The 23,650-nt window shown below is 38.3% G+C and overlaps 15 protein-coding genes across 15 annotated transcripts; 7 read left to right on the top strand and 8 right to left on the bottom strand.

The window, feature by feature from the left end:
- Nucleotide 1: 1 nt before the first annotated feature.
- On the bottom strand, nucleotides 2-1,365 carry Gasu_38130 (hydrolase, alpha/beta fold family protein). Its single transcript, XM_005705227.1, has 2 exons — nucleotides 1,030-1,365; nucleotides 2-984 (listed from the first exon to the last, which is right to left on the bottom strand). Exons 1-2 carry the CDS (start codon nucleotides 1,325-1,327, stop codon nucleotides 74-76), a joined length of 1,209 nt encoding a protein of 402 aa, XP_005705284.1. The 5' UTR covers nucleotides 1,328-1,365; the 3' UTR covers nucleotides 2-73.
- Nucleotides 1,366-1,375: 10 nt separating this feature from the next.
- Nucleotides 1,376-2,915, bottom strand: Gasu_38120 (uncharacterized protein). Its single transcript, XM_005705226.1, has 3 exons — nucleotides 2,394-2,915; nucleotides 1,852-2,347; nucleotides 1,376-1,800 (listed from the first exon to the last, which is right to left on the bottom strand). The coding sequence occupies exons 1-3, from the start codon at nucleotides 2,886-2,888 to the stop codon at nucleotides 1,472-1,474; spliced, it is 1,320 nt and encodes a 439-aa protein (XP_005705283.1). The 5' UTR covers nucleotides 2,889-2,915; the 3' UTR covers nucleotides 1,376-1,471.
- A 240-nt stretch (nucleotides 2,916-3,155) lies between these two features.
- On the top strand, nucleotides 3,156-5,293 carry Gasu_38110 (uncharacterized protein). The gene is made up of 5 exons (XM_005705225.1): nucleotides 3,156-3,660; nucleotides 3,730-3,922; nucleotides 3,974-4,667; nucleotides 4,712-4,789; nucleotides 4,838-5,293. Exons 2-5 carry the CDS (start codon nucleotides 3,818-3,820, stop codon nucleotides 5,035-5,037), a joined length of 1,077 nt encoding a protein of 358 aa, XP_005705282.1. The 5' UTR covers nucleotides 3,156-3,660; nucleotides 3,730-3,817; the 3' UTR covers nucleotides 5,038-5,293.
- Nucleotides 5,294-5,363: 70 nt separating this feature from the next.
- Nucleotides 5,364-7,725, bottom strand: Gasu_38100 (uncharacterized protein). Its single transcript, XM_005705224.1, has one exon. It carries the CDS (start codon nucleotides 7,605-7,607, stop codon nucleotides 5,439-5,441), a length of 2,169 nt encoding a protein of 722 aa, XP_005705281.1. The 5' UTR covers nucleotides 7,608-7,725; the 3' UTR covers nucleotides 5,364-5,438.
- Nucleotides 7,726-8,154: 429 nt separating this feature from the next.
- Nucleotides 8,155-9,775, bottom strand: Gasu_38090 (CCR4-NOT transcription complex subunit 6). The gene is made up of 2 exons (XM_005705223.1): nucleotides 9,396-9,775; nucleotides 8,155-9,341 (listed from the first exon to the last, which is right to left on the bottom strand). Exons 1-2 carry the CDS (start codon nucleotides 9,758-9,760, stop codon nucleotides 8,552-8,554), a joined length of 1,155 nt encoding a protein of 384 aa, XP_005705280.1. The 5' UTR covers nucleotides 9,761-9,775; the 3' UTR covers nucleotides 8,155-8,551.
- Nucleotides 9,776-9,812: 37 nt separating this feature from the next.
- Nucleotides 9,813-11,805, bottom strand: Gasu_38080 (serine-type endopeptidase). The gene is made up of 2 exons (XM_005705222.1): nucleotides 11,142-11,805; nucleotides 9,813-11,092 (listed from the first exon to the last, which is right to left on the bottom strand). Exons 1-2 carry the CDS (start codon nucleotides 11,679-11,681, stop codon nucleotides 9,956-9,958), a joined length of 1,677 nt encoding a protein of 558 aa, XP_005705279.1. The 5' UTR covers nucleotides 11,682-11,805; the 3' UTR covers nucleotides 9,813-9,955.
- A 330-nt stretch (nucleotides 11,806-12,135) lies between these two features.
- Nucleotides 12,136-13,374, top strand: Gasu_38070 (beta-1,4-mannosyl-glycoprotein beta-1,4-N-acetylglucosaminyltransferase). The gene has a single exon (XM_005705221.1). The coding sequence runs from the start codon at nucleotides 12,176-12,178 to the stop codon at nucleotides 13,316-13,318; it is 1,143 nt and encodes a 380-aa protein (XP_005705278.1). The 5' UTR covers nucleotides 12,136-12,175; the 3' UTR covers nucleotides 13,319-13,374.
- A 21-nt stretch (nucleotides 13,375-13,395) lies between these two features.
- Nucleotides 13,396-13,993, top strand: Gasu_38060 (60S ribosomal protein L27e). The gene is made up of 2 exons (XM_005705220.1): nucleotides 13,396-13,483; nucleotides 13,535-13,993. The coding sequence occupies exons 1-2, from the start codon at nucleotides 13,473-13,475 to the stop codon at nucleotides 13,935-13,937; spliced, it is 414 nt and encodes a 137-aa protein (XP_005705277.1). The 5' UTR covers nucleotides 13,396-13,472; the 3' UTR covers nucleotides 13,938-13,993.
- Nucleotides 13,994-14,014: 21 nt separating this feature from the next.
- Nucleotides 14,015-15,615, bottom strand: Gasu_38050 (UDP-N-acetylglucosamine pyrophosphorylase). The gene is made up of 6 exons (XM_005705219.1): nucleotides 14,875-15,615; nucleotides 14,776-14,818; nucleotides 14,564-14,722; nucleotides 14,240-14,512; nucleotides 14,118-14,184; nucleotides 14,015-14,082 (listed from the first exon to the last, which is right to left on the bottom strand). The coding sequence occupies exons 1-6, from the start codon at nucleotides 15,489-15,491 to the stop codon at nucleotides 14,036-14,038; spliced, it is 1,206 nt and encodes a 401-aa protein (XP_005705276.1). The 5' UTR covers nucleotides 15,492-15,615; the 3' UTR covers nucleotides 14,015-14,035.
- A 354-nt stretch (nucleotides 15,616-15,969) lies between these two features.
- On the bottom strand, nucleotides 15,970-17,225 carry Gasu_38040 (alcohol dehydrogenase (zinc-containing)). The gene is made up of 2 exons (XM_005705218.1): nucleotides 17,100-17,225; nucleotides 15,970-17,048 (listed from the first exon to the last, which is right to left on the bottom strand). The coding sequence occupies exons 1-2, from the start codon at nucleotides 17,196-17,198 to the stop codon at nucleotides 16,020-16,022; spliced, it is 1,128 nt and encodes a 375-aa protein (XP_005705275.1). The 5' UTR covers nucleotides 17,199-17,225; the 3' UTR covers nucleotides 15,970-16,019.
- Nucleotides 17,226-17,235: 10 nt separating this feature from the next.
- Nucleotides 17,236-18,190, top strand: Gasu_38030 (20S proteasome subunit beta 6). The gene is made up of 3 exons (XM_005705217.1): nucleotides 17,236-17,351; nucleotides 17,407-17,726; nucleotides 17,791-18,190. The coding sequence occupies exons 1-3, from the start codon at nucleotides 17,272-17,274 to the stop codon at nucleotides 18,087-18,089; spliced, it is 699 nt and encodes a 232-aa protein (XP_005705274.1). The 5' UTR covers nucleotides 17,236-17,271; the 3' UTR covers nucleotides 18,090-18,190.
- Nucleotides 18,191-18,194: 4 nt separating this feature from the next.
- Nucleotides 18,195-19,645, bottom strand: Gasu_38020 (lipoic acid synthetase). Its single transcript, XM_005705216.1, has 3 exons — nucleotides 19,082-19,645; nucleotides 18,283-19,029; nucleotides 18,195-18,233 (listed from the first exon to the last, which is right to left on the bottom strand). The coding sequence occupies exons 2-3, from the start codon at nucleotides 19,009-19,011 to the stop codon at nucleotides 18,219-18,221; spliced, it is 744 nt and encodes a 247-aa protein (XP_005705273.1). The 5' UTR covers nucleotides 19,012-19,029; nucleotides 19,082-19,645; the 3' UTR covers nucleotides 18,195-18,218.
- Nucleotides 19,646-19,655: 10 nt separating this feature from the next.
- Nucleotides 19,656-20,385, top strand: Gasu_38010 (uncharacterized protein). The gene has a single exon (XM_005705215.1). The coding sequence runs from the start codon at nucleotides 19,721-19,723 to the stop codon at nucleotides 19,991-19,993; it is 273 nt and encodes a 90-aa protein (XP_005705272.1). The 5' UTR covers nucleotides 19,656-19,720; the 3' UTR covers nucleotides 19,994-20,385.
- Nucleotides 20,386-20,595: 210 nt separating this feature from the next.
- Gasu_38000 (uncharacterized protein) lies at nucleotides 20,596-22,422 on the top strand. The gene has a single exon (XM_005705214.1). It carries the CDS (start codon nucleotides 20,644-20,646, stop codon nucleotides 22,366-22,368), a length of 1,725 nt encoding a protein of 574 aa, XP_005705271.1. The 5' UTR covers nucleotides 20,596-20,643; the 3' UTR covers nucleotides 22,369-22,422.
- Nucleotides 22,423-22,425: 3 nt separating this feature from the next.
- Gasu_37990 (thioredoxin reductase (NADPH)) lies at nucleotides 22,426-23,620 on the top strand. The gene has a single exon (XM_005705213.1). The coding sequence runs from the start codon at nucleotides 22,471-22,473 to the stop codon at nucleotides 23,461-23,463; it is 993 nt and encodes a 330-aa protein (XP_005705270.1). The 5' UTR covers nucleotides 22,426-22,470; the 3' UTR covers nucleotides 23,464-23,620.
- Nucleotides 23,621-23,650: the final 30 nt, after the last annotated feature.

The following is a 23,650-nucleotide window of genomic DNA, read 5'->3' as shown; positions in this document are numbered from 1 at the left end:
GTAGTCATGAATATATTTTATATTTAATTTGCGACTCCTATTTAGGAGTTGATCAAGAAGAATCTATTTCCATTCAAGTAGTTGACTCTTCATGAGATAACGTTGTACTATTCAAAGCTTCCAAAAATTGTTTGTGAAAGTCCTGAGGATTTTCCAAAAATAGATAATGACCAGCAAAAGGTACTCTTCGAATATCCGTAATAAAGGAATTGTATTGTTGTTTCAATGCCAGTGCAGCACGATAGTCCATCCAATCCTGTTCACCATAAATGAATATCGTTGGTACTCGAACTTTATCCCAACGATCACATAAAGGTTGTTTTGCCCAAGCACCAGGAAGCAAAATAGCATTCAAAGCATATTCTCCACTAGGCGTTCCTCTCACACACATTTCATAAACATATTCTGCAACTTGTACACGAGCTGCTTCAGGTAAGCAATGTTGAAAACGACGATGGGCATATTTCATAGTCAACCAACGACCAAAATAGGGACCTGTGACTCTCAAAACAGAGTGAGGAGTAATATCATGTTTCCAAAACCAAGTAAACAGTGCTATCCAATGTCGATATTTCCTTCTATATTGCTGTACTCTTTCATCATCTTTCATAGGCTGAGCACTGGACGCTTGTGAAGGCGATGATAATGAAGTTTGTTGTTCTGGTGCGTGAGGTATTCCTACTGGACTCAGTAATACTAAACGTTCTACATTTTCAGGATATTTGCTGGCATAAACAGCAGATAAATATCCACCTAAACTATGTCCCACCAGGATAAAAGGCTTTGATAAACTATCTCCCATTTGTTGTCTCCACAGTTCCAAACTATCCACAAAATAAGACTCGGCTTGTTCAACTGTTCCTTTCAAAGGAAACTTTGGCTTGGAAGAAGCACCACATCCCAGCCAGTCAACACAATATACTCTAAAGTGTTGAGATAGAGTATCCAAATTTCTAGCAAACACACCAATACCTGAACAATAGCCTACAGAAATTCAAACAAGTCAATGGCAAAGAAGATACTCCTAACCTGGGGTGAGTACTAAGCAAGGTTTATCATGGTCTCCTAATATCACCGTATTCATCAATTCTCCGTTAGGTAGCTCAACAAAACGACGTTCCCACCGTTGTTGTACGAACATTTCAAACAGTTTTGTTTCAGACTCTGCAATTTGTTGACAATAAATGGGAGGTTGAACTAGTGACGTTTTTCGTGGCTTCCATGAGGCAAACCAGTTTTGTAACTTGACTAACCAACTTGTGGAGTAAGTATCGTTGTTAGTTGTAGGAGAAGTGGAAGTGATACAGTTGGTAGACTCTCGTTGCATCTTCACCACCAACCACCAACATTTCCATTCATGGATTTGAAGTACCACTAAAATTACAATCGTTTTATAAGGAAAACATTGGTTTCTACAACTGTTTGTACATCGATATATATATATATATATGACTTTTGTCTACAAGTTCAATCATTCCTGTGTTTCACTCGACTGACTTTTAGACATAAAATGTAGACTGGGAGATATCGGAGGTACATCCAAGTAAAATGTGGTAGACTCGGACCTTTCTGGATCTTCTATATCCACCAGACGGGATGACGAATTCCCAGTTGCAACGCTATCCTCACTACAACGTGTCTGATTGAGCTGATTGAAATGAGTTGGACAAGATGTGGACAAAGATGGCTTGTAAAGATGGCTACTCGAACCAGAAAGTGAAAATATATCAAGAAAACTAGAGTCGTCTTCATCCATATCCACTAGGTGTTCTGAATGTGAACTTCCACCAAGTGATTCATCTACAACATCATATCTATTCATGCTCAAAAATAAGTACAAAGAAAAATTACCTTTCTTCTCCGTTGAACTCTCCCTGCTTTTGGATTTGTGTTCCATATATGAACGATGCAAGGCTATAATGACAGCCAAGTCTTCCTCTGAAATTTCTTCTTGCTGGAGAATATTGCAAACATTTTGAAGGGATAAACCCTTTGTCTCGTAATAATCGGAATTATTCGACAAAACTAGTCTATTCCGGACTCTTTCCAATAAAGAAGAACTCAAATGAGACAAAGATGAACTTCTTTTGTCTTCCTCTGAATCGAACTGAATAAAATTATCATCAGTTTGTAAAACAGCATCTTTTTTGGACACACATTCCGTTTCATCTTTCAAACTTGCTCTCTTTCTCAACTCTAAAGATATGTCCTCTACATACTCTAGAAAACGCTCTTCATCCGTTCGAGGACCAAAGAACATGACTTCTAATTTGGGCCGATTACAAAAAGGACAACTCTTCCGTTTACCATGCCTCTGAATATGCAAGAAACAATTGGTACACAGAGCCTATAACAACTAAATATAAAAAAAATAATTGGAAAATGATGCTTACTTTGTTACAACAACAAGTTGTATTCAACATAGGAAAATATGCAAAACAGATAGGACATTCATCCAAGTTCTCCCCTATAGGTTCGTCAGTGCCTCTGTCACGAGGAGCCAACGACTTAGAATCCACCATTTGCTTCACTTTTGTTTCCGTCCACTTGTTCTCTCCTCCATCACCACTATGATGCATTCGTCTAGTTTCTGCCATCAATCTTTCTAAAGCAACTCTTGAAGTCCTACTTGCTCTATGGACTGAATGATGTGAGGGACTGCGGTTTCGACGAGTTACTCTCCTTGGAACATGTCGGGAAACGCCAGTGTTTGAGCTACGACCAGACGCTGAATTGGCTCTTGTTGAACCACTACTTCGCCTTGAGTTACCAGCTTGATCCTCAGTAGCGATTGGAAACCTCAAACTGCTTTCAGACCTTCGTATGTATTGCCCAAGTGGTCTATTTGAGTTGAAGTCCCAAACTGCAGAAGAAGGACTGTTTCCCATTCACAAAAGTATAGTTGACCAATATAATTATCCGAATTAGCTTATCAGTTTTGGCAAATACATAAAATGGCACGCTGCTATTGGTTGCAATTTCCCAGTAGGTAGTTATCACGACAAAAACTAGTTACAAGTAATGTCTAAAAGTGACAGTATTCAAAGCTTTTAAAAGGACCCAAAAAAGTGTCAAAAAAGCTAGTCGAGTTGTTGTAAAGTAACCCAAGTGAGCTGCAATGCTGCTTTTCGACACACACGGATAAGAAACCCGCTGGGAAGAATCTTTTCTAGAAAGAAAATTTTGGGTCACACCATTATTTGTATGGACACAATAATAAGAAATGTAAATGAATCACTAGCTAACCTTAATATAAAAGGAACAACGGAGATAGTAAGAACCTGTTGTGGGTTTTTTAGTGCACACTATGTCGCAAGGAGTCTAGTTCTAGCCTCTGTTCAACTGTTGACAACAACTTGTGAGTTGGAATTTTCTGTTTTCTAGTTTGACCATTTGTTGTAAATATTCACAAGTCATTCTGTATAAAACTGCCTATATCCGGTTGTAAGAGACTGTAGAATATGAGGTACTATTTAAATAAAATTTCACTTTCAGGCAGTCGCAGCATATTGCAGCTCAATGTTTCCTTGTCATGTGGACTTCTCATTCTTTCTTAGAAAAGCTTCGACTTTTTCAATATTTTCTTAGAAATAGACTGTCTCCGTGATATTGAAAACATAGTCACGTTGCCATATGAAATCGTTGCGTGGATTAATTTGGGTATAGAACAATGCTGCTGCTTTTTTTGGTGTGCATTTTTTTCCACAATTATTTAAATCAAATATGGAGGGCAGCATTTTTCTTCCTTCTCAAGGTGAGTTTAAAAAGATAGCTGGAAGCGTCTTGCCTTCGAGCTTTAATTGATTTTCTTGTTGTAATGAAATACTTTGTGGCTGTATCACTTATCGTATTGCTATCACTTCAAGGTTTAGCAGTTCAAAATGTACATTGTGCACCCATTCTATCTACTGACAGAGTACAAGTAAGAAGACAAGTTTCGCATTCATGCACCTTTCTAAGCTTCTCTATGTAGAATAGCACAAGTGCGACAGGTTCGTCTCAGCTATCTCCTCAAGTAATTGTTTCAAATGGCGTTCCCGTTGCTATTGTGTTTCCAGATCCAACAGAAGCACCTGCTCCGATTCCAACAGGAGAAACCCTCCTTGTTGAAACTTCGGAAGGAGACTTCGAAATCGTCACAAGAAGTCATTATCCAAAAATAATTCATCAAAACTCATATAATGCGAAGCAAAATTCAATATCATCTGCTGATCTAGAAAGTATTGTTAGAAAACTAGTTGAAAAAATTCAACTTGATTCTTTACAAGAGGAGCAGCAAATGGATAGTACTCTGCAAGATGCTTGGTCAAATATGAGACAATTAGCAACTTTGATACCCGAGCCAACCACATCAGGTCCTTCTGACTTGCTTTTATTCCCTTCTCCAGAACAATTGGGACCAAACGCTGCTCGTGTTCCGTTGAAAGACTCCAAGTCGTTTTCTCAAGGTCGAACAATAGAGTTGCAGATCCATATCGGTTCCAATGATAACATCCGAGTGGCCTTGCCAACAGCAGTGTTAGCCTCACCAGTCGAGGCTTTACCTACCGACGTTCCTGTTCCAACAGAAATACCTCCACCCTTCTCACAAGTAGGCAGCAACCAGCCTTTCTATTTCCTGGGACCTCCTACTGTTTTCGAGCCTAATCAGACCCAATCTTCAAGAGGTATTTTGAGACTGGTTGAGGTTGAAATAGCTAATGCCCTGTAGTTTTAGATAAGGATGAGTTGTCGAAACAGATTGGATACTTGGTACTTGATCAAGTTTTAGAATATCTATCGAGAAAAGGTAAGAAAAGTTCTTTTCTATGAGTTGTTTAAGCTAATGGAATTGAAGAGGAGCCATATGATGATTTCGAAAAGTATATTATTGGAAAGAACTCATACAAGATTTCCAAGGAACGACTGGTGGATGCTACTGAAGCGCCACTTCCTGCACAGTCATCTCAGCCAAAACAAGGAACCACACTTCCCTTGTCTCTTTCTAATCTACCACCACCACCAGCTGTAGTCTTACCAAACGGGAGTCTTTCGTAAGGAATGTACACTTTTGTTACGTTGTGTGATAAATAATAAAGATGTGATGATTTTCGTATGGCTTTGGATTGTGTTGGCGCGTAAATCAAGCCCGCTAAAAATCGAGCGTTCCTTTAAATACGCTGCATATTGCCATTTGATTCCTTTTTCTTTGTGGTGAGATGGGTTTGGATTCAAGTCGCAAACCTTCTCACTACTGACAAGTTTCTTCAATTTCTCACAATTCTCCTTTGGCAATAAAGTATGAAGTTTCTCTTTGGTAGTGAATGTATACAAGCTAGTTGTTGGTACTTGAGGGGAAAATTTGGTTTCGAGAACCATCCAATCACATGGGAAAAATATTTATTGACACCTATGTTGGATTGGTAATACAAAATGCTGCATTGCTTCCACTCGCCTGTTCAACTACTGTATCCGTTGTCGTAGTCTTCATCGTCCGAGAGACTAGCATAAATAATTTTCGGCACAGTTAGCTCAGTGTCAGCCGTCAACAACTGACTAGTACTTCCCTGCTGGTTCAAGTGTCGCCGTTCACAACTTTTATGCGTCTTTTTGCTGTTGACTAGGGTTGTCCTTGGTACTTCATGGTGATAACTTTGAGATGAACCTTGACTTCTAGCTTCAGACTCAAGGTCTTTTGTGTCGCCACTAAAGTTCTCATAGGAAAGTGACAAACTGTTCGAAGACTGGGAAGAGTATCTTCGACTAGCTAAGAAGTTTTCTTGGAGCGCACTAGGCTCCAACCGTCTATGTGAATACTCCCGTGGCCTTAGATCATCAGTTTCTACTTGTTCGTCTACCTTATCCAATGATTCTTCGATCTCCTTAGGAAGGGTCTCTAAATGGTTCGTATGAGTGGGATTATGACCTTGGGAAGTGCTTCTAGTATTGCGTTCACTTAAATCAACTTGAACTGCCACATCAACTCGGTTTTTTGCTCTAGGTTTGTTGAGCCAAGAATTATTTGGTTGCCTTCCATACGCTGGTAGCACAGTAGTCTTAAGAGGTTGAAACAAGTCATTTTTTGGATCGTCATCTGTTGCTGAGGAGACTGGGGACATGATATGTCCGGAGCCTAGTTCCATTTTTGCGAGGACACTATCTTCAGAAATATCTTCTTGTGAAGGAGAACGGGGTCTTCTTGTTTGGTTCCAAAACTTGGAAGCTTCTCCTGGTAGAGACTTCATTCCACGACTGGCGCTTTCTCGATAATTTTTATAATCAGGAGCAATTCCTAGGCTGCGAAAATATTTCTTAAGGGATTCCATTTCCTCATGTAAACGTTGAAGTTGCTGCTTTGTGGTTGGGTCTTGTTGTTCATCATGCTTTTTGTTCTCTACTTGTTCTTTTGCTTTTGTTACAATTTGACGATGTTCACCTTCAGTGATGTCTTCTTCAGAAGATTTACTTGACATATTATCTTTCCATGTCCAATCGCGCTCAGAATTCTTATTCACCGAATTTCTATCAAGCGAAGAATATGTTAATTTTCGTCTATCAAGAGTAGTGGCATTGAGAGCAAAGAATCTATATATTTTGACTGGTAGTCCGAGATATCCAGCGATATCTGTGTTCATATTATATCCAGGAATAGTAAAATGGCAACTAAATGGTTTCAGAGATAATTTTTGGAGGAGAGTAGGATTTGAGCTATTCCATTGTTGACCTTTTGGTTGGTTTCCCAGTTTGGCTTCACAATTGCAGCATAAGATGGAGTATTTCTGTTGGTTTCCATTATATAACAAAATCAGAAAAGAACCATTTTGAAGTACACGCTCACAAATACCCTCCATAAAAAGGAAATCGTAGCAAGCCATCCAAAGCATAGCAGGATCGAACCTATCCTTGACAAACATCCAAAGGCCAACAACAGGTTGTCTTTCAAGAATATCAGGGTCATCTTTGCTGTATAGTAATAGTTTGCGAACTGAATTCATCGACAAGAATCCAAAGTTATCTATCATGGGATACAATTCTATGCTTTCATTCTTCTTTTGGTTATTCGCTAGACATTGATGGAGAACTTCCATATTATGTACTCGAGGTGAAGATATTTTCGTGAAAACAAACTGAATATCTGGAATGTAGAATCTTAAACATAGCACAACATCGTTTCCATGTTCTTCCAACTCTATTCTGGGAGGAAAATACTTAGCAAGTTCGCATAACCAAAATCCACGAAACATAGGTTTATAAGTTTGCTCTTTCATTTTTTCAAAAACAGCAGTTTCCGGATCATTCACTAGTAACGAGATACTAGCTCTCTGTTGGTCATCGACTTGTTCAGGTTTATCGGAAACAGCCTCGAAAATCAACTTCCGGGGAAAAATTCGCAAGTTGCCAGTGTCACACCACGTTTCACGTATGGTTGCAAAATAATGGTCTTGCTTTCGTTCTCGTAACTTTTGGCGCAACTGATTCACAACTTCCGTTTTCCATACCCATTCAGAAGAAAGTAATTGTTCTGCCGAAATAGTAAACATGGTTTCTATGTTGCTACTTGTTGCATCTTCCCCTTCTTTTTCTGGGGTGGGATCCCATAATATACTTCGTACGCGTGGAAAATTCATAACTATATCAAGGTTGGATATCTTCCAAAGAAACAAGCCAATTACGTTTCTCGTACTCGATGAAATAGAATCCACTAGAGTAGAAGATACTACACATAGAATAACAATGAATCCAAAGGGTCCTTAGGTTCCGGAAAACCCCTTTTTATCTGTATTGCTTGTCGTTCTTGTCGTAACCTTTGGAGCGAGTCTTATGGGTTTTTCTTTTGAACTAGACAATAATCAAGGGGTAGTAAAGGCCGTAATATTCAAGTCTCAACGAAAGAAGACTCGACAATAATTCAAGTGTGTATGGGTAACACAAGTTTACGTTACTTTGGAAATTGTGGGAGTGGGTGTAACGGTGAAAGAATTCTCTCAAAGAGCACGTCCCAGGAAATCAAAAGGGATGATGAAAGTGATGAAACACTTTGCGCGGGGAAATGCATTGCTATCCCAAAGCACAGATTTGGGCGGGCTCACAGCTAAAGGAAGCCCTCAGGGATCCTTTGCTTAGATATGGATTTTAGCTTTGTTGGAGTGCTTGCTCTGTGCATATGAAATCAAACGGCACAAATTCGATCTGCACGTCTCTATTCTCACTAAATTTCCGCTATTGTTATTCATAAGAGTTTATAGCATTCCGCTTTGAAAACTATTTTCAACTCGAGCTTGTTCTTGAAATTTCTTTCCATCATTTCAGTTTCATGTCACTGAAAAACTCTTCATATTTTCCTCATAGTTGATCATAAAAAAACCTACGATTCTTCATTTTTGATATTCTTCTTTCTACTAGTCCTTATCCTAGTTACTTGTAAGACTTTCTAAAGAACTTGTACTATTTCGTAACTATCATCAACTTTGTAAAAATATCAAAATTCAAGTAATCATATAGTATTCCTATAGTTCTGTGCTTCAGAATCCATCTATAGCTTCCTTCGATATTAACTTGAAGCTGATCCTTTTTACTGTTGCTTGTCCATCTGATCATGGTGATTCTTCCACCTATTTTCTACCAATTCAAATCGACATCCTAAAGGTATATGGTCCGATGGAAAATTTTCATTGGGAAGGAAATGTTCATATCTCTGTAGCAACTCTGGACATGGAATGACTTGGATGGGTTTCAACTGCGTACCAGTATAAAATATATAATCAATATTGTCTGTGAATTTTTCTGTTCGATTGCTCCAATCCATTTCCTTCCCTAACACAGACCAAATAGCACTTTTGAACTGAAATGGAATGTTAACCATCACATGACGTGCAAAAATAGGAGTCCACAATGCGCTCCTACTAGTGGTCATCGTATTCACCATTTCATTATTGTTGTCCGTTCGTTCCAACGGTTCCTTCGATAAACGGAATTGTTGTTCCATCTCCTGACCATACCATTCTACTTGTCCATCAGTCAATAACTTATAAATCAATGTTCCTGGTGAACTATTAAAGTCTCCTGTTAAAAAGACATTTACATTTTCATCTTCCATTCCATCTCTCTTACAACGTTGGATAAACTCATCCATTTCATGAACTGCTTGCAATGTTTGTAATAGCTTCACATCTTCATGCAAAGGATCCCAAAATAAATGTACATTTGCAATACACAAGTGATAAGAAACTTCCGATTCCGTTCTCCACTTCAACCATACACATTGTCCAATATTGTTACGTCTATGACGTTCGTCCACATAAGGATTCCAATTCTCGTGACAATATTTTTTGAGTGTCGGAAACTGTACTTGGTCACAATCCCTAGACAAGCCTAAACCTCTACACCTCCATCAACTCTGAAAACCCGATACTTACCAGCTATGTTCTGCTAGCAACTCAAACTTGTCCGATTGGAAGAAAATGGCGCAACCATCTTTTTTCATTCCGCCTCGAAGTTGAAATATGCCTTTGTAGCCTTTTTCTTGTAGATAAGTTTCTATTTCTTTATAACAATCCACTTCTTGCAAACAGAGAATATCAACTTGTAAACTTTGCAATAAGCTTTTGGTTAAAGCCAGTCGATGCTTGCGCCGGAGATATCGTCTTGGACAATATGGAAATTGACTCGTGTTCACGTACACTTGTGCCAACATATTATAACTGGAGATGGAAAAAGACCTTACTACTTCGTCGACGGGTGGTGTCCAAAAAGTGACTAGTGGTGCAACCCTTTCAGTCATCCAAACCAAAGAATTTGTATTACAGCATAACCATCTTCTTTTACGACAACAGTGAAGTGTATCTCTTTTTATCCTATTTGTCCAACACAACACAAAACCACAACGGGCAAGTAGCCTAATAAAAGAAGACATGTGAATGAAAGGGAATTGTTGTATGAGAGTTTTCAAACCATATCTTGCACAGTTTTTTTTCTTTTATTCATCTTCCAATATCGGCTCTGTTTTTGATTCTTTAATATTATTCAAGTCTCCTGTTCGCACTGCTACAGTTAATGTTTTGTCTCCTCCACGTACGACTTTCATATGGATGACTTGACCAACCTTCACATTATCGACATAAGATTGTACTTCCTTTGCACTTCTCACATTGTGTCCATCTACAGCTTGTATAACATCAAATCTACGTAGACCAGCTTCTGCTGCAGGAGTCTTTGGTAAGATTCTAACAATCAGCGCTCCTTCTACTTCTGGTATAATAATAGGTGCATTGGGGTCTTCATTATTTTGTTTTGCAAGTTCGGGAGTAATAGTCGACATTTGAATACCGATAAAAGGATGTTGAATTTTCTTTCCTTTTGCTAACGCATCGCTTATTGCTTTTGCTTTGTCGATGGGAATAGCGAATCCAATTCCTTCTGCATTGGCTCGAATAGCTGCATTGATACCAACAACTTGACCAAACTCATTTACCAAAGGACCTCCCGAATTGCCAGGATTAATGGCAGCATCCGTTTGAATAAAATCAATTTTCTTTTCAGGTATTCCAACTTCGGCTGCTGAACGATTCAAAGATGATACAATACCTAGAGTAACCGTATTATCCAAACCAACTGGGTTGCCCAACGCAATCACCCAGTCACCCACTTGTAACTCTGACGAATTGCCTAAAGGAGCCACAGGAAGCTCCCTTCCTTTGGGGTCGATTCGAATGACTGCCAAGTCTAACAAGTCATCTGTTCCTTTTACAGTACCAACATAAGCTCTTCCATCCGTTAAAGTTACCGTCACTTTTTCTACATTCTTCACCACATGTGCATTGGTCAATATCAAACCATCCTTGGAAATAATAAATCCTGAACCTTGTCCTCTTTCTGTTCTTTCTCTTGGAAGTTGTCGTTGAAACTCATCACCAAAGAATTTTTTAAAAAAGGGATCCTCCAATAATGGATCATTGGCGGTAGATATCTTCCTTTCCGTATCGATGCGTACAACACTTGGACCAACTGCCTTCACTGCTTCCGTCACAAAAGAAGATGATCTCCTCTTTTCACACAAATGATCGTGTTTTCCATTGTCTTCTGGTCGACTCTTCCAATTCGACGGCAACTTCTCCTCAAATCAACTTTGAATAGTGGACACAAGGATAATCATCAATACTTACTGGTGGATGAAGTGTGACTTCTGCCGACAAATATCTGTTAAAAAATGGTTGACGAAATCCTTGAGTGTCTATACTCGAGGCAGAACAAGAAAGAGACAAAGAGAGCAGCGAGACCGATGTTATCAGCAACCAACGAAACAACTGGCCAATCCAACTACCCACTGTACAAGATATGATAAAAAACGATATGTTCTTACCCATACGACGACGAATTTTGTGGTGTTGATACTTTTTCGGAGCGATATAAGAAGCACAAAGAAGACGAAACAACGGCAAAGCAAAAGTTTTGATAGTGTTCCTTTTAGTAGCTCTAGAACAATGCCAAGTATAGCTACAACATTTAGGTACTAGGAAAGTTGCTTTCATATTTCTCCGATAAAAGAATGAACAGCGTCGCAACTGTGAAACACGAGTTTGTCCCACAGGAAGAAAATAAAGAAAACAGGACTTGGCGGAGTCTTCTTCCTCTTGACTCGAGTATTGTGGATAGGAAATAGCCACTTGAAGAAAACAAGGCTTGGAATAAACAAGTGTCTTCATATTTTGTAAGTTCTTAAGACTCCTCTCTGCCACTCCAATTGTTCTCGAGCAACACAACGCCTTCACCACCAACGCTTTACAATGTTGATAAGAATCACAACTTTCATAAGGAGAAATGTCGATATGAGCTTTTGCATTCTTGAAGCAAAAGGAGTTGGTGAAGAGAGGCATACATAGCAAGTGAAAATATAAATCATGACTCTTAATATTCCATCATGTCAATGAATACAAGATAGGAAATTCCAAAAAAGAACCGAACAAGTTGTTACAAAGATAGTGAAGAGATATTCAAGTGACCATAAGCTCTACATAGCTACTCTATCTTGTCGTAAGTTCTTTTGTTTAACCATCTTTTAGGAATCTTTCATTCAACTGTTATTTATTATATTCTCCAAGTGTAAATGAACCCTCAAGAAAGTGGCTAGGAAAAAATGCTGCAGTTGCTTAATTCAAAAAGCAATTCAAAAAATGTCGTCAAGATGAAAGTCATTTTTATGAGAGCTCAAAAGAGGCAGGTCAAGGTATCGTTTGCTATTCTTGCATTATTCTTGGTTATCTTTCATTGGAAAGTTAACTCTCTTCGTCAACTAGTCACCTTTCCTCATTCTACTTCATATGTTTCTAGACAAGAGGACTTTTGTGAACAAGTGGAGAGAGATGGTCCTTTGAAAGCTGTTTTAGAAAGAATTCTATTGCAGCCTGATTCCCCAGTATCTCAGTTATGTAAAGAATGGAAGCCAGAACTACACTGTAGAAAAGGCCAAACATTCCGTCCTCAGGGTCCCGTCCAAGTTTATGATATCTTTCTCTTTTCGTTTGAAGTAGATGCTTTGGAAATTCGTTTTCATGAATTGAATGAGTTGGTAGACCATTTCGTTATATTAGAATGTAACATTGACCATAAAGGTTATCCCAAACCTCTACTATGGAATATCTTGAAGGATGATCCTAGATTCCTGCCATTTCGTTCCAAAGTTATTCATATCGTCCGTGAAGTTCCTCTTGATGCCGTTCGTGGTGATAGGAATAAGATAGAATGGAGCTTTGAACAACAATCTTGGGAGAAAGCTTTGGAATTTTGTCGTTTTCTACCTTCCAATGCGATAGTGATGTTAGGTTTTGTGGATGAAATTGTATCTCGACAAGCATTATATGAGGCAATTTATTGTGATCCACATCCATCTTATCCTTTAAGTTTTGGTATATGGTTTCCATTTGGACACTTGGAACGAGCATATAAAAGTGATTGGCCAGTAGAGGGACATCCATATACATATGGCTATCCGAGTTTACGATATGCCAATCAGTGTTCCGAAGGAACTTTTCGTCAACAATTTTCAAGCCATCAATTGGGAGGACTACATTTATCCAATTATTGCTTCCCTCCCTTTGTTATATTAAAAGAACTAACAGGAACTGAATATGGGAGCGAATCTTTTCATAGCATGACCCAAGAACAATGTAAGCATTTAGTAAGTAACTGTGAGGGTTCCACTTTTGGAAGGACGGTTCCTTTAGACCAAGTTCCAGAAGAAGACATGGAAGCTGTATACATACCTTGGTTTGTCAAGTGTCACCCCAACAGATATCCAGCTTTGATGCATCAAATAGATTCTAGAGCAGTCGTAGTATCTTAAGATGATGATTGCCTCAAGAGGGTGCGTTGAGCCTGAAGAAAGCGGACCCTCATTTTCCATTTTCTGTACGGCAATTTTCGTCGTCGTGGAAATTAATTGATTTGTAGACTGTTGGACTGTGTTGTGTGTCTTCTCAGTAAAGAATTTTAAGATTATGGTCAAGTTGTAAGTTAACCCAATAATATACTTTGCAAAGGGATTAACAACTTTGTTTAGCTTGAAGCCAGGTAAAGTGGTGGTTGTTTTGCGAGGCAAGTACGCGGGTAGGAAAGCGGTGATCGTTCAAAACTACGACAATGGAACTCAAGAACGACCTTATGGTCATTGTATCATTGCTGGAATAGAAAAATATCCTGCTAAAGTCACTAGAAAGATGAGCGAAAAGAAGATAAAGAAGCGTTCCAAAGTCAGGGCATTTGTGAGAGTAATCAACTACAATCACATCATGCCCACAAGATACACTTTGGATATAGTCGACTCCTTGAAAAAGGCAATACCGGAAGATGCAAGAACCAACCTCACTTCTCGTAAAAAGGGCAAAAAAGCGATTCAACAACTTTTGAAGGAAAGATATTTGACTGGGAAAAATAGATGGTTCTTTACAAAGCTTCGTTTCTAGTGAACGGAATAGCGAAGGTTCCACCTGCTCCTCTAAATAAACCAATCATTCCACAACTTTATCTATTTCCACCCAATGCCCAAAACTTGGCTCCGAGTTTATCCAATTCTTCGACGGTATTGGCACCTTCCAATTTCCAAGTTTCCTGTTCAGGAATCAGAAAACTTTTCACCAGAAAACCTTTGCTTCTCAACTGGGACACAAAATCGGTTGCATAATATTCATATTTGGGTGGATCTTGTCGAGTCTAATGATGAACATCACATATATGACTTGTTTCTTTCATTCAAATAATCACATACCTGACTTGCATAAATATTTCCCAATGCATCAAAATAAGGTTTGCTACGGGCTATCACAATACCTGAATTGAACTCTTCTATTTGATAAAGTTGTTGTTTACTCAACGCTTTACAACCAAAATGCTTCAAAGAACCATCTTCCATTCGATCAATTTGTTTCTTCTCCACAATATCGACAACATTGTCTTCCGAATCACGAATAATTCTTCCATATGCATTGGCACCTACTCCAGCATAACTCATCCTTCCGGTGAGAATCAGTGCTGCATATTTCTAAGATAATCCACATTCAGTGACATTTCTATTTTCACGTAACAGACTTACCTTTCCTATTTGTTGTTTATGTCTTTTATGGCATTCGATCAATCTATCCAATAGAGAACTATCCACACCAGGATTATCTGCATAAGTAATAATAACATCACCTGAAAAGTCTCTTGGTAAAGCACTCTTTACCAAATAGACTGCATGACCTGTTCCCATCTAAACTCCTTTATTACAACACAATGTTACCCAATCGGGAATATTAAACTTACTCTTGTTTCTTGAGTAACGTGTGCCAATTGTTTTCCCAAAGTTCTATACAAACACCCAACGTTAGTCATTCGATACCTTATCTTCAAGCATCCTCTCACCTCAAAACCAATTCCTTTTCATATCCTACCACAAATATAGTTGGTATAGCCCCATCAATCACTTTTCTGGCAGCTTCTAGCGCATAAAGTGCCAAAGGCTTTCCATTGAAAGGATAGATCACTTTGGGTACGCTTGCCTTGAATCTACTTCCTTCACCTGCTGCTAATACAATGCAAGCCATTCCTCTTTGTACAACAAGTTTTCGAAAATTGTCCACATTGGATGGGTTGCATACTCTTTGAGCTTGGACAAAAGTCTGCAACTTGACTTTGGTCCAGTCCGATTGACCACTTTGCAGCCTTTGAAGTTTCTTTCTCCTCGATAGTGCGATAAACCCATATATTCCAAATAAAGCTAACGAGCCCCAAAACAACATCATATTATATTTGCTCGTAGGAATATTTGTATTCTGATCTAACATACACAACAACTTTGGACCGCAAACAATATGTCTTTGTCTTGTATAAAAACAAATATTTCTATAGCAACGAGGATAGAAACTCTTGTAACTTTTCCACTTTTTGTGACACTCACTAGGTTGATAAATAAATAATGACTTTCTACCAAACCAGTTGCAATGAACCAGTGGAATATTACCCGGGTTGAATATTGGCATATAGACACCCCAAAGACTCGCTGTCTTGGCTATTTTCGACTATATGATTTTACCCTTTTGGTCTTGTGTCATAATAAGATACTTGGATAGAGAGAATAAATAAATAAATATATAAGGATCTAAAGAAGAAAGAGATAGATAGAGATGAAATATATGTATGTAAAGACAGAGAAAGAAAAAAGGATAGGCAGATAGAAATGAATATGGCTATCTATATAAAGAGAGAAAAAGAATAGATAGAAAACAATATATATATATATATATGTGTAAGAGAGAGAGAGAGAGAGAGAGAGAAAGAGAGAAAAAAGAATAGATAGGAAACAATATATATATATATATATATATATAGAGAGAGAGAGAGAAATAGAGAGAGAAAAAAAGGATAGGAAACAATATATATATATATATATATATATATATATATATATATAGAGAGAGAGAGAGAGAGAGAGAGAAAGAGAGAAAAAAGAATAGATAGAAAACAATATATATATATATTCCTAGATCAACACACACACACACACAAATTTATTGATTATACTTCAAAACAGTCCGAATAGCCTTTCCATGGTGTAAATCATCAAACGCTTGTTGAATACTTTCAAAAGGCAATTCTCCAGTAACCAAATCATCTACAAATATTTCTCCCTGTTTATATCTTTCAAGGAATCCACCTAATTGAGAACGTCCTTTCACACCACCAAAAGCTGAACCTCTCCATACTCTTCCAGTTACCAACTGAAATGGCCTAGTTGATATTTCTTCTCCAGCACCAGCAACACCAATAATACAACTTTCTCCCCATCCTCGATGACAAGCTTCCAAAGCTGCTCTCATCAACTTGACATTTCCTACTGCTTCAAATGTATAATCTAATCCACCATTGGTCATCTCTATCAATACTTGTTGAATAGGTTTATCATATTTATTCGGATTCACACAATCTGTTGCTCCCATCTTCTTTGCCAACTCAAACTTGCCTTCGTTTATATCAATAGCAACAATGCGTGAAGCTCCAGCAAGTCTTGCACCTTGAATAGCGGATAGTCCAACAGCTCCAAGTCCGAATACTCCAACAGTTTTACCTCTTTCCACCTTACAAGTATTCAATACTGCTCCTATACCCGTAGTTACACCACATCCAAACAAACAAGCTCTTTCAAAAGGAACCGATGGATCCACTTTAGCAACAGATATTTCAGGTAAGACAGTATATTCAGAAAAAGTACTCGTTCCCATATAGTGGTGAATATCCTTTCCTTTGCAATGAAACCGGACTGTTCCATCCGGCATATATCCCTTTCCTTGAGTAGCTCTTATCACCGGGCACAAGTTGGTTCTATTCGATTGACAATATTCGCACTTTCCACATTCTGGGGTATACAAAGGTATGACGTGATCACCCACTTTTACAGATTCTACTCCTTCTCCAATCGATTCCACTACACCACAACCTTCATGTCCCAATATGGAAGGAAATATACCTTCTGGGTCTTTACCAGAAAGTGTATAAGCGTCAGTATGACAAAGTGCAGTAGCGACTATACGAATACGAACCTATTCATAGAAATACATCAGAGTATATACCATCTCATAGTCAACAATTACTTCTCCTTTCTTAGGTGGATCTACTTGAATTTGTTCAATAGAAAGTGGTCTACCTGCTTCCCAAGCGACTGCAGCTTTACAAGAAATGATGGAAGCCATTAATAATAATAATAATAATAATCAATCGTTGAAAGGAAATTTCTAAACGAATTGATATATATAATATCATCATATGTGGAAGGAATCATCAGTCGTTGCTACTATGGCTTCTTTACAAAGACCTGACTTTATGCCCTATCAAAATAATGGAGGGTAAGATATAGATAAATGGAGGGTATAAATATGACTCAACTTGTGAGATATGTAGGACAGTGGTTGCTATTGGAGGTGAAGACTATTGTATCGTCTCCGCAACGACACGTCTTGGTTTGGGGTTTGCTATTCCTACTAGAAACGTTTGTCGATATTCTATACTGAATAATCGTGTGGTGTTAGCAACAGCAGGAATGTTTGCAGACACAGCAACCTTACACAAAGTGATCAAAGCAAGAGTAAAAATATATGAAGAACAACAAGACAAGCCGTTTGGTTTGCATTCAGCTGCACAACTCTTATCCAACACTTTATATTACAGAAGATTCTTTCCTTATTATACTTTCAACGTGTTGGGAGGATTAGATGAAGATGGTAAGAAGAGAGAAGAAGGGGTCAAAATGCATTGGCTTGGACTTGTAACTAACTTTTTTAAAAGGTCAAGGATTCGTATATGGTTTCGACGCAATAGGATCCGGTGAAAAGGTTAAAGTGGTTTGTAATGGTACAGGACAAGCACTCATTCAACCCATTCTCGATAACCAAGTAGAAAAGAAACAACAATATGAGAATAAGCAAATAACCAAACTGTCACTGCAAGAAGCAGTGGACTTGATCAAAGACGTTTTCACTTCCGCAGGAGAAAGAGATATTTATACTGGAGATGCAATAGATATATGCATCATTACAAAAGAAAAGGGAGTTTTAGTGGAGACGTTTCAACTCAAACAGGATTAAAAATGGTGCATAAAAATTATAAAAGTTGCCTTGAATATTATCCAATACTTGATAAACGACGAGTGCGAATCTTAGACTCTAAGAAAAATTCTCCTGCACGGTAAGAACTTCGAACAAGAGGACCAGAAGCTACATACATAAACCCTAAAGACTCGCCTATCGACTTCCATCGTTCAAACTCTTCTGGAGGAACCCACTCTTCCACTTTCATCTGTCTTTTCGAAGGACGAAGATATTGTCCAAATGTAACAATATCTACACCAACTTTCAAAAGATCTTGTAGAGTACGATAGATCTCTTCATGAGTTTCTCCAGCACCAAGCATAATCGACGTCTTTGTAAAAACTTTGCTATTGACAGACTTGGCATATTCAAGAACAGAAAGAGATTGTTGATAGTTGGCTCTTCTATCACGAACAACATGTTGTAAACGACTTACAGTCTCCACATTATGTGCAAATACATCTAAGCCTGAATGCACTACATGACTTACACATTTCAAATTGCCACCAAAATCTGGGGAAAGAAGTTCTACCAAAAGATCCGGTTGTTTCTGTTTTAAAGCTTTGACAGTCGACGCCAAATGACTGGCTCCTCCATCTACCAAATCATCACGATCAACACTTGTCAATACAATGTACGTAAGACCCCACTTAGCAACTGCTGAGGATACTTTCTCTGGCTCTTCTTTATCTAACGGAGGTGGTGTTTTGGAAGTTTTAATGGAACAAAAACGACAACCTCTGGTACACGTGTCGCCCATCAACATGATAGTAGCCGTACCTCCTCCCCAACATTCACCGATATTTGGACAGCGTGCTTCTTCACAAACAGTATGTAAACTTAAACCTCGTAGGGTTTTTTCAGGCGAATGTACTCTTGTTCCAAAGCATGGTCTCCTGCAGGTTTCACCTTTAACCATAAAGGCTTTTGCGGATTCCTAAAAATATACTAATTATCTTTCTCGCTTAATAAAGCCACAACAGACATACTCATATGCGTCAATTCTTTTAATATCTGTCCAAAAAGGTGTGTTTGCCTCTGGTGGAGAAACAGAGACTTTCCCTACCAACTCTGAAGAGTGGACGAAATCGTCAATCTCTGGCTCAGACACCAGTTTTTGTCTCAACTCTTGTAGGCGTTTACCGTACGTCGAAAACGGTTGCTTCCGTTGGTAAAGTCGTAAACAAGGGAAGCTGGCTTTCCACAAGGCCATGAAATTAAATTTCTTGTTAGAGTTGAAGATCCAGGTTTATGCAGGAACCCTTGTAAATTCTTCATCTATGCTGAAGTCATTTCTATTTACAAAGGGAGATACAAAGCTATTGAAAAGAATTTCGTAGATATGGTAGAAGCAAAATGTTACAGAAAAAGTCAAAAAATTATACAAAATGATTAATTTTCTCTCCTGAAAGCTAAGCAGTGAAACCTAATAATTTCTCATTGAAAATTGAACAGCCAAAGCAGTTAGGCGTGAGGAGCAGGGAGGGACCTGGCAATTATCTGTTTTCTCCCAGAACAACCACAAGCAAAGGTAACTTTTAGGGAAAAGTGACCTTTTGAATTTTCAAAACTTGAGAAGTTTCATTAGTTTCCTTTTGTTAGTTTCTCCTTCTCTAGTGTCCAGCCGCATGAGCGACGAAGAGGCCCAGTTGGACAGCATAGCAGCGCAGGTTTCAAGAATGGCACAAACAGCCGACTTGATAAATCGTGAAGTAGACGAACAAACGAAATTGCTAGGAAGCATAGGTAATCAAGTACAAACTGCTGGAGAATTGACACACACGACATTAAGACAAGTCAAAGATACAGGAAAGAACTCAGAGCAGAGAACGATAATTATTTGCTTCCTCACAATATTTCTTATATCTGTCTTGATTTTTTTGTTTCTAAAATTTTACTAATCATAAAAAGGTTAAGACACACAAACGCCGTTGAGGTAAACCAAACAACTCAATCTTAGCAACGCGGATTTAAAAGAAATTGTAATAATTAATTTTTAATTAGTACAAAAGGAGAGAGCATGAGCACTGGTTGACTGACTAGGCAAGTTGTAGCCTCAGCTAGAGAGGCCGTAATTGAAAAAATTAACTTTGGGTTATTAAATTTTCGAAGACTGCTCAATTTTTTAACTTATCATAGTTTTTTAAAGTGGAACTATTTTTTTAATTATATATTAAAATTAAATGACAATTATCAAATTTTTTAGTTGTTGATGATCATCATCTTAGTAGAATTTCTATCTTGATAAGTCTTTAAATTTTTAATTATTATATATAAAATTTCTTGTGTGATTTTAACTTTTCTTATTTATTGAAACTCGACACATTCAGTCAACCATGTATTTGGAACTAATGTTTTCACTAACCTACTCATTTTTTAATCTATTATATCAATTTTCCGTATTTCTTCGGAGATGCTTGATGAAGTATCGTATCTGTTGATATGAAAGGAAGATTCTTGCTTAACGAATGCAGGTCTTACTTCACTTTCAGTTATTTCCGTGCTTGGTAAATTTGTTTGTCGATTGCGTGGTGTTCGTTTAGACGAGTAAATGGCAGGGATGCCTCCTAGAGAAATGAGACCTGCAGCGGTCACTCCAGAAGTAGAGAGAACTGAAAACAAGCGACAGATGCTTGCTGACATTATCTTTTTTGGTTTCTTACTAAGTTTGTTATATGTTACTTCTTCTAAATCTCCTGATAATTCCAAGGCACAAAAGCCATTGGCTAGTAGTGGGGAAAGGAACTTGACAAGTAGCGCCATTTATCAACCTAGGTGGAAAGAAGGGCAACCATTTCTATTGCAATTGTATGTTTCACCGTTGGAGGTCATCTCTCCTGAAGTTGAGAAACCCGTATGGACTGAACTTTTTACTTATGACTTCAACAAAACCAACGAACGACACACGATTCTCGACATCAACTTGGACTATAGCATCTTGAGACAAAACCAAGCATTATTTTGCTATGCTGTTGCCAAGAAACTAGTTCCAGAAGGATCCTTGGGTGACCTCGTAGTGGATAAGGAGGAACCCTTTTTGATGTCTCGTACCAATCTTGTGGTAGTTAAAGATGTGAAGCCTACGGTAGCTAAAGCCCTTATCAAGAAGGGCGAAGACTTGTACCAGCCAACGTCAGACAACTCTTCTGGAATATATTTCAAGCCATTCACAAGTATATCTATTATCGTCGATTTTACTCCTTATGACGTGGATAAAATTCCACCTTTGATCAGCGAACATATTCAGCTGTTAAATGATAGTAAGCAGTATCTTCCACTATTTACTTTTGAGGAGTTTTGGCTTCTTAGTTCCAACCTTGTACCCTTGAATGACTCCGTTAGGAATGTCTCTGTCAAAGTTTCTTTCCGACCACTTTCTTTAATGAAATGGACTATCTTTACGCAGCTTGACAGTTCTTGGAAGACACAGAATGGCCTTGGTTTGAACACTGCTGAAGAAACAGATGAACTGAAAAGAATGTTTTTAGAAACGAATCCATATTTTCTTTCTTTGACCGGAGTTGTTACTGTTTTACATACTATATTTGAGTTTCTTGCATTTAAGAATGATGTTACTCATTGGCGAGATAGAAAGAGCATAGAAGGAATATCGGTACGTTCCATGATGTGGAAACTTGGAATGGAAGTTGTCATCTTATTATATCTATTGGACAATGAGACCTCTTGGATGATAATTATGAGTTCGTTTTTAGGTCTAGCTTTAGAAGCATGGAAGTTATCGAAAGCTTTTCGTTTCAAAGATTTTGGCAAAGTGAAATTATTTGGTATCATTCCATTCTTTAGAGTTCGCAATCGAAAGAGTTACTCGAAGAACACGAAAGAATTAGATGATCAGGCCATGAAGTATATGAGCTTTATTATTTATCCTTTGGTTGCTGGATATTCCATCTACTCGCTTTTCTATGAGACACACAAAAGTTGGTACTCGTGGATTCTCTCAAGTCTAGTGGGTGCGGTCTATGCCTTTGGTTTTATTATGATGTTGCCGCAAATCTTTATCAATTACAAACTCAAGTCAGTGGCACATTTACCCATGAAAGCTATGATGTACAAGTTTTTGAATACAATCATCGATGACCTTTTTGCGTTTATTATCAAAATGCCTACGTTGCATAGACTTGCTTGTTTCCGTGATGATATTGTATTTCTCATCTTTCTATATCAACGTTGGATTTACCCAGTAGACAAGTCTCGAGTCAATGAGTTTGGTCAGGAGTTTACCAATGAAGAAGAAGAGAAGAAGAAGAAACAGTAAGATTCCTTTTTCTGTTTGATTCCATTTTCAATAAATAAAGAATCTTTTCCATGGCGGTTGGAATTTTCATCGATCACGTCTGAAGAAGGAGTGTGACTATCCATGAATTGTCTTAGTTGTAGACTATGTATCATTGGCTCTGGTCCCGCTGCTTATACAGCTGCTATCTATGCAGCCAGAGCAGAACTTCAACCCATATTATTTGAAGGGTTTCTTGCTAATGGAGTGGCAGCAGGTGGACAATTGACTACCACTACTGTGGTGGAAAACTATCCTGGTTTTCCTGAAGGCATTCAAGGTCCAGAGCTATGTGAAAGATTTCGAAAGCAAGGAGAGAGTTTTGGTACTGAAATTTTTACAGAAACTGTGGAAAAAGTGGACTTTTCTCGTCGTCCGTATAGAATATTCAGTAGCAATAGAGTGGTGGAATCCGATTCGGTCATCATAGCCACTGGAGCTTTAGCCAAGAGACTGGATTTCATAGGTTCTGGAGACCCGCCTGATGGTTTTTGGAATAGAGGTATATCTGCTTGTGCTGTTTGTGATGGAGCAGCTCCTATTTTTCGCAATCAAGATTTGGTCGTTGTAGGAGGCGGTGATAGTGCCATGGAGGAAGCCATGTTTTTGACAAAGTTTGGAAAGAGCGTTACTGTTATTCACCGCAGAGATGACTTGAGAGCTTCCAAAGTTATGCAAAATAGAGCAAAGGCCAATGAAAAGATCCGTTTTCTTTTTTCCCACATAGTGGTTGAAGCGTACGGTGACCGTGTTTTGAAAGGTGTCAAGGTGAAAGATTTGAAGAATAATGAGTTGAGGAATTTATCTTGTTCTGGTTTATTTTTTGCTGTTGGTCATTTGCCTGCAACCAAGTTTCTGGAAAATCAAGTTGAACTAGATGAAGATGGATATATCAAAACTGTTCCAGGCAGTACTAAAACGAGCGTTCCAGGAGTATTTGCTTGTGGAGATGTTCAGGATAAGAAATGGAGACAAGCAATCACTGCAGCAGGTACCGGTTGTATGGCAGCACTGGAAGCCGAACATTACTTATCCACAGAAATGGAACAAGTCGATGGCCTTCATTGGATAGAATAATAAATGGTTAAGAGGAATGATCGTTTTATTTGCGTTGTTTTTTACTTGGCCAAAAGAACTTTTTCTTCTCTTTTTTAGGAGTGTTCGTCTTTGAACTGTTATTGGATGATGCCAATGAACTGCTCGTGTACACAGAGGACTCCTTCTTTTGCCTGATAACCAACTGCAAATGTTCATTATCCATTAT

Source organism: Galdieria sulphuraria (genome assembly GCF_000341285.1).
Source record: "Galdieria sulphuraria unplaced genomic scaffold scaf_32, whole genome shotgun sequence".
In the NCBI taxonomy this organism is placed as follows: Eukaryota; Rhodophyta; class Bangiophyceae; order Galdieriales; family Galdieriaceae; genus Galdieria; species Galdieria sulphuraria.
This window is presented reverse-complemented; position numbering and strand designations above follow the sequence as displayed.

Coding starts and splice junctions, on each gene's coding strand:
- Gasu_38130 (XM_005705227.1), bottom strand. CDS start 1,327: ATGCAACGAGAGTCTACCAACTGTATCACTTCCACTTCTCCTACAACT. Junction 985..1,029: donor TTGCTTAGTACTCACCCCAG/GTTAGGAGTATC, acceptor GAATTTCTGTAG/GCTATTGTTCAGGTATTGGT.
- Gasu_38120 (XM_005705226.1), bottom strand. CDS start 2,888: ATGGGAAACAGTCCTTCTTCTGCAGTTTGGGACTTCAACTCAAATAGA. Junction 2,348..2,393: donor CAACTTGTTGTTGTAACAAA/GTAAGCATCATT, acceptor TAGTTGTTATAG/GCTCTGTGTACCAATTGTTT. Junction 1,801..1,851: donor GAGTTCAACGGAGAAGAAAG/GTAATTTTTCTT, acceptor ATGATGTTGTAG/ATGAATCACTTGGTGGAAGT.
- Gasu_38110 (XM_005705225.1), top strand. CDS start 3,818: ATGAAATACTTTGTGGCTGTATCACTTATCGTATTGCTATCACTTCAA. Junction 3,923..3,973: donor TATCTACTGACAGAGTACAA/GTAAGAAGACAA, acceptor TTCTCTATGTAG/AATAGCACAAGTGCGACAGG. Junction 4,668..4,711: donor TCAGACCCAATCTTCAAGAG/GTATTTTGAGAC, acceptor AATGCCCTGTAG/TTTTAGATAAGGATGAGTTG.
- Gasu_38100 (XM_005705224.1), bottom strand. CDS start 7,607: ATGAATTTTCCACGCGTACGAAGTATATTATGGGATCCCACCCCAGAA.
- Gasu_38090 (XM_005705223.1), bottom strand. CDS start 9,760: ATGACTGAAAGGGTTGCACCACTAGTCACTTTTTGGACACCACCCGTC. Junction 9,342..9,395: donor TTGCTAGCAGAACATAGCTG/GTAAGTATCGGG, acceptor AGGCTTGTCTAG/GGATTGTGACCAAGTACAGT.
- Gasu_38080 (XM_005705222.1), bottom strand. CDS start 11,681: ATGAAGACACTTGTTTATTCCAAGCCTTGTTTTCTTCAAGTGGCTATT. Junction 11,093..11,141: donor AAGTCACACTTCATCCACCA/GTAAGTATTGAT, acceptor AGTTGATTTGAG/GAGAAGTTGCCGTCGAATTG.
- Gasu_38070 (XM_005705221.1), top strand. CDS start 12,176: ATGAGAGCTCAAAAGAGGCAGGTCAAGGTATCGTTTGCTATTCTTGCA.
- Gasu_38050 (XM_005705219.1), bottom strand. CDS start 15,491: ATGCCAATATTCAACCCGGGTAATATTCCACTGGTTCATTGCAACTGG. Junction 14,513..14,563: donor ATAAACAACAAATAGGAAAG/GTAAGTCTGTTA, acceptor GGATTATCTTAG/AAATATGCAGCACTGATTCT. Junction 14,083..14,117: donor GTCCCAGTTGAGAAGCAAAG/GTTTTCTGGTGA, acceptor ATTCCTGAACAG/GAAACTTGGAAATTGGAAGG.
- Gasu_38040 (XM_005705218.1), bottom strand. CDS start 17,198: ATGGCTTCCATCATTTCTTGTAAAGCTGCAGTCGCTTGGGAAGCAGGT. Junction 17,049..17,099: donor ATCCACCTAAGAAAGGAGAA/GTAATTGTTGAC, acceptor TTCTATGAATAG/GTTCGTATTCGTATAGTCGC.
- Gasu_38030 (XM_005705217.1), top strand. CDS start 17,272: ATGTGGAAGGAATCATCAGTCGTTGCTACTATGGCTTCTTTACAAAGA. Junction 17,352..17,406: donor CCCTATCAAAATAATGGAGG/GTAAGATATAGA, acceptor TGAGATATGTAG/GACAGTGGTTGCTATTGGAG. Junction 17,727..17,790: donor GGGAGGATTAGATGAAGATG/GTAAGAAGAGAG, acceptor CTTTTTTAAAAG/GTCAAGGATTCGTATATGGT.
- Gasu_38020 (XM_005705216.1), bottom strand. CDS start 19,011: ATGGTTAAAGGTGAAACCTGCAGGAGACCATGCTTTGGAACAAGAGTA.
- Gasu_38010 (XM_005705215.1), top strand. CDS start 19,721: ATGAGCGACGAAGAGGCCCAGTTGGACAGCATAGCAGCGCAGGTTTCA.
- Gasu_38000 (XM_005705214.1), top strand. CDS start 20,644: ATGGCAGGGATGCCTCCTAGAGAAATGAGACCTGCAGCGGTCACTCCA.
- Gasu_37990 (XM_005705213.1), top strand. CDS start 22,471: ATGAATTGTCTTAGTTGTAGACTATGTATCATTGGCTCTGGTCCCGCT.